General features: G+C 62.1%; 1 protein-coding gene across 1 annotated transcript; it reads right to left on the bottom strand.

The window, feature by feature from the left end:
- Nucleotides 1–1,241: 1,241 nt before the first annotated feature.
- Nucleotides 1,242–3,520, bottom strand: SFN (stratifin). The gene is made up of 2 exons (XM_040979650.1): nt 3,430–3,520; nt 1,242–2,433 (listed from the first exon to the last, which is right to left on the bottom strand). The coding sequence occupies exons 1-2, from the start codon at nt 3,432–3,434 to the stop codon at nt 1,683–1,685; spliced, it is 756 nt and encodes a 251-aa protein (XP_040835584.1). The 5' UTR covers nt 3,435–3,520; the 3' UTR covers nt 1,242–1,682.
- Between the last annotated feature and the right edge of the window lie 13 nt (nt 3,521–3,533).

Genomic DNA, 3,533 nt, shown 5'->3' with positions numbered 1-3,533 from the left:
TGCTGGGAGGACTAATCAACAGCTGGGATTCATTGGGCAAGAATTAACTTAGGTGCCTTTCTCTTCTCAAATCTCCCAGCAACTCTGCGAGCTACTGTTTTCCGGTGTCCCCTTTAAAAAGAAGACACAACAGTAAGGTCCAAGTCGACTGGGGAGTTTGACTCCCAGAACCTCCGATGTTCATCCAGGCCCCTCATGACACACAGCGAAACTGAGGCCCAGGAAGCCAGAATGGCTTTTTCAAGGTGACAGCCCTTGTCATGCGGAAGCCCCTTCGGATCAGGCTGCCTGGACTCTTAAGGGACATCTGTGGGCCTTTTTCCCATCCCCGCCTATACCCGGTCCGCTCCCGTCCGGTCAGGCCCGGCCCGGCCCTGGCACCGCCTGGGGAGCCCATGACTCAAAGGGGAGGGGCTGCATTTTGCCAACGGCCCCTCCTCAACTCGCTGCCCCGAAGGAGCCGGGCTCTCGGGTCGGGCGGGCGACAACTTGTCTGAGCGAAACCTGGAAAGCGCCGCCTCCGGACGCCGGGCCGGTGGTGGGGGACGCCGTTCAGTCAGCCAGCCAGCAGCCGGGCGGCGGGAACGTTGGCTCCGCAGCTCATTCCCCCATTGGCCACCTGAGCCGCGAGGGCGGGACCCCGCGAAACTCTCTCCCGTGATTGGTCCGTGCCGGCCTCCGACCCCGCCTCCATGGGGGCAGACCGACATGGCGTGGTGGCCTCGGGTACCCGGCGTGTTGCTGCCTGCCGGAGAGCGGAGGCTGCGGGCTGGCCCGGCTTCGCTCCCCGCGGCGGTTCCCACCCAGCTGGTTCTTCCTCCGCACCCTCAGACGCTGTGGGGGTGTTCCTCTCTCCTCCGATCTGAGCTTTTAATCGAGGCGCCATGCCTCTGCCTCACGTCTTACACCTCTTCACCCGCTTTCGAGTGTGCATTTGGAGGTGCCCGGCCCCTCACCTCGCTGTGCTTTCACTTCATCCCAGACTTAGCCGCGTGCCTCCCGTCCCGAGGGACCCTCTCTCCTCAGCCCAAGGCAGGCGCCTCTGCACCGCCTTCGCTCTCTGAGACTCCCGGGGACAGTCCATTTCGAGGCTGCCCAGATGAGGAGGGCGCGAGTCCCGCCTCTGGCCTCATCCTCCCTCCCTAGGACCCCCAAATCTCTCCCGCTCCCCCCCAGGGAAGCCAGAGTTTCTGTGACCCCTCTCCCAGCCCAGCGCCAATAACTGGAAACGACCTGCGGAGTGAATGTCACGGAGTTTATTGAGCGGAGCCGGCCCCACCCAGCGGACACGCTTTCCCTGGTTGCTCCCTCACAGTCACACGCGCACCCCATCTCCAGCCTCAGCCGCAGGGTGGGCTGCTCCTCACTTCCTAAGAGCCAGAGGCTGCAGGGGAAGGAGGGAGGTGAAGCCAGAGGCTCAGGGGTGGGCTGAAGGGGAAGGGGTGCAGAGAGCAGGGGCGGTTGGGGCACCCCCCGGAGCTGCAGGAAGGGCGGGACCCCATCACAGCCCCGGGCAGTCTTAGCTCTGCGGGCCCCTTCTCCAGGGAACCTTTCTGAGTTGGGACAGCCACAGTGAGGGGAGCAGGATGGGGCCTCCCACCCAGTATTAGTCCGCTCGGCAGGGCGTGGGGACCGAGAGGGCAGGGCAGGGCAGGGCAGGGCAGGGCGGCAGCGGGTGAGGCTCAGCTCTGGGGCTCCTCGGGCACCTCCACGCCCTCTTCTCCGGCGTTGTCGGCTGTCCACAGCGTCAGGTTGTCTCGCAGCAGCTGCATGATGAGGGTGCTGTCTTTGTAGGAGTCCTCGCTGAGGGTGTGCAGGTCAGCCATGGCTTCGTCGAAAGTGGTCTTGGCCAGCGTGATGGCCTCCTCGGGGCTGTTGGCAATCTCATAGTGGAAGACGGAAAAGTTCAGGGCCAGACCCAGGCGGATGGGGTTGGTGGGCGGCATCTCCTTCTTGCTGATGTCCATGGCCTCCTGGTAGGCCGACCGGGCAGAGTCGATGATGCGTTTCTTGTCATCGCCGGTGGCCACCTCGGCCAGGTAGCGGTAGTAGTCTCCCTTCATCTTCAGGTAGAAGACCCGGCTCTCGGCATCGCCGGCCTTCTTGATGAGGTGGGTGTCCAGCAGGCCCAGCACGGTGTCACACACACCCCGGAGCTCCGTCTCCACCTTCTCCCGGTACTCACGCACTTCGGGGCCCTGCTCTTCTGAGCCTTCCTCGGTGCTTTTCTGCTCAATGCTAGACAGGACCCTCCAGGCAGCCCTCTGGCCGCCCACCACGTTCTTGTAGGCCACCGAGAGCAGGTTTCGCTCCTCACAGGAAAGCTCCTCGCCCTTTTCCACGGCACCCTTCATGAAGGATGCCATGTCCTCGTAGCGCTCAGCCTGCTCGGCCAGCTTGGCCTTCTGGATCAGATTGGCTCTCTCCATGGCTCTGGGGGACAGACAGATGGGTGGCGGGACTATCTGGCTCCCTGGGGACCAAGGCTGGACTCTGTGCTTCTCCTGCTCTCAACCTGCCTTTTGGCTGGGTGGCTTGGCCTGGGCAAGGATGGGGAGGGGCAGGGGGCGGGACCTGGGGCTCAGCCAGCCTGCCCCTTCTCCCCGCACCCTTTCCGGCTCTTCCTTAAAGGTAAAAGGGCCGGGATGTGGGGATGAGTCATCAGAACAGTCTGCAGAAGAAATCTGGGCGTGGGCCCCACCTTCGCGGGCACCTTCCTGGGCTCCGGGCTGCCCTCTTCTGTTCAGAGCTGCCACCATACAGGTGTGCACTTAGCAAGGCGATGGATGTGCCCTTCCTGGAGGTAGGGATGGCTTTAGCCATCTGGGGCCTTTGGCTTAGACAGGGCCCACGAGGAAATGTAAATGCAAGAAGATGGGGGTCCTAGCCTTGCTGGGTGTGTGGCCTCTGCCCCTAGCTCAGGTGAGTTGGCTCATGTTTGGACCAGGCTGTTCCCTGAGGACTGTCAAATTCATAACCTAATATAGTCCCCACCAAAGTAAAATGTGCTGGGCTGACAAGGCGGGAGACTCCTCCCCGGACTGGGACTTGCTCCAGGTCACAGTGCTACCAGGCCACTAAAACTGGTCTGCACCTGACTTCCTCTGGTATTTTCCCCATTGGCTTTCCCCATGCCAGGTCCCCTGCCCCTTGAGCTAGAAGTCGGATCCAGGCTTCTCCCTGAGTCTACAGGAAGATAGCTGCAACCCCTCAGGTCCTCACACCCCTCCAGGTCCCCTCTAAAACTCCCAGAAGGCACCAGTGGCAGCTTCAGGGTGCTGCCTAATGAAGCATTTAACAAGCAGCCTCTGACGCTCCAGCCCGGCCTTTGTAATTAGTCACCCTGTAGGTTTGTCGGACACCTTCCCCTTCACAGCACAATTTTCCCTTTCAAGTTGGTGGCTTGCTGCCACATGTTGCAGGACTTACCCCATGGCTCTTCATGCCAGTCACCTGCCCCCTCCGAGCCACCTGCCAGCACACATCAGCAGAGCTCCCAGAGGGGTGGGGGCTCCCACTCTCCTGCCTGACTC

Source organism: Ochotona curzoniae, unplaced genomic scaffold, assembly GCF_017591425.1.
Source record: "Ochotona curzoniae isolate NIBS_2020 unplaced genomic scaffold, NIBS_Ocur_1.0 contig_3255, whole genome shotgun sequence".
Lineage (NCBI taxonomy): Eukaryota > Metazoa > Chordata > Mammalia > Lagomorpha > Ochotonidae > Ochotona > Ochotona curzoniae.
The sequence above is the reverse complement of the archived record's forward strand: the minus strand, read 5'-3'. Positions and strand labels throughout refer to the sequence as shown.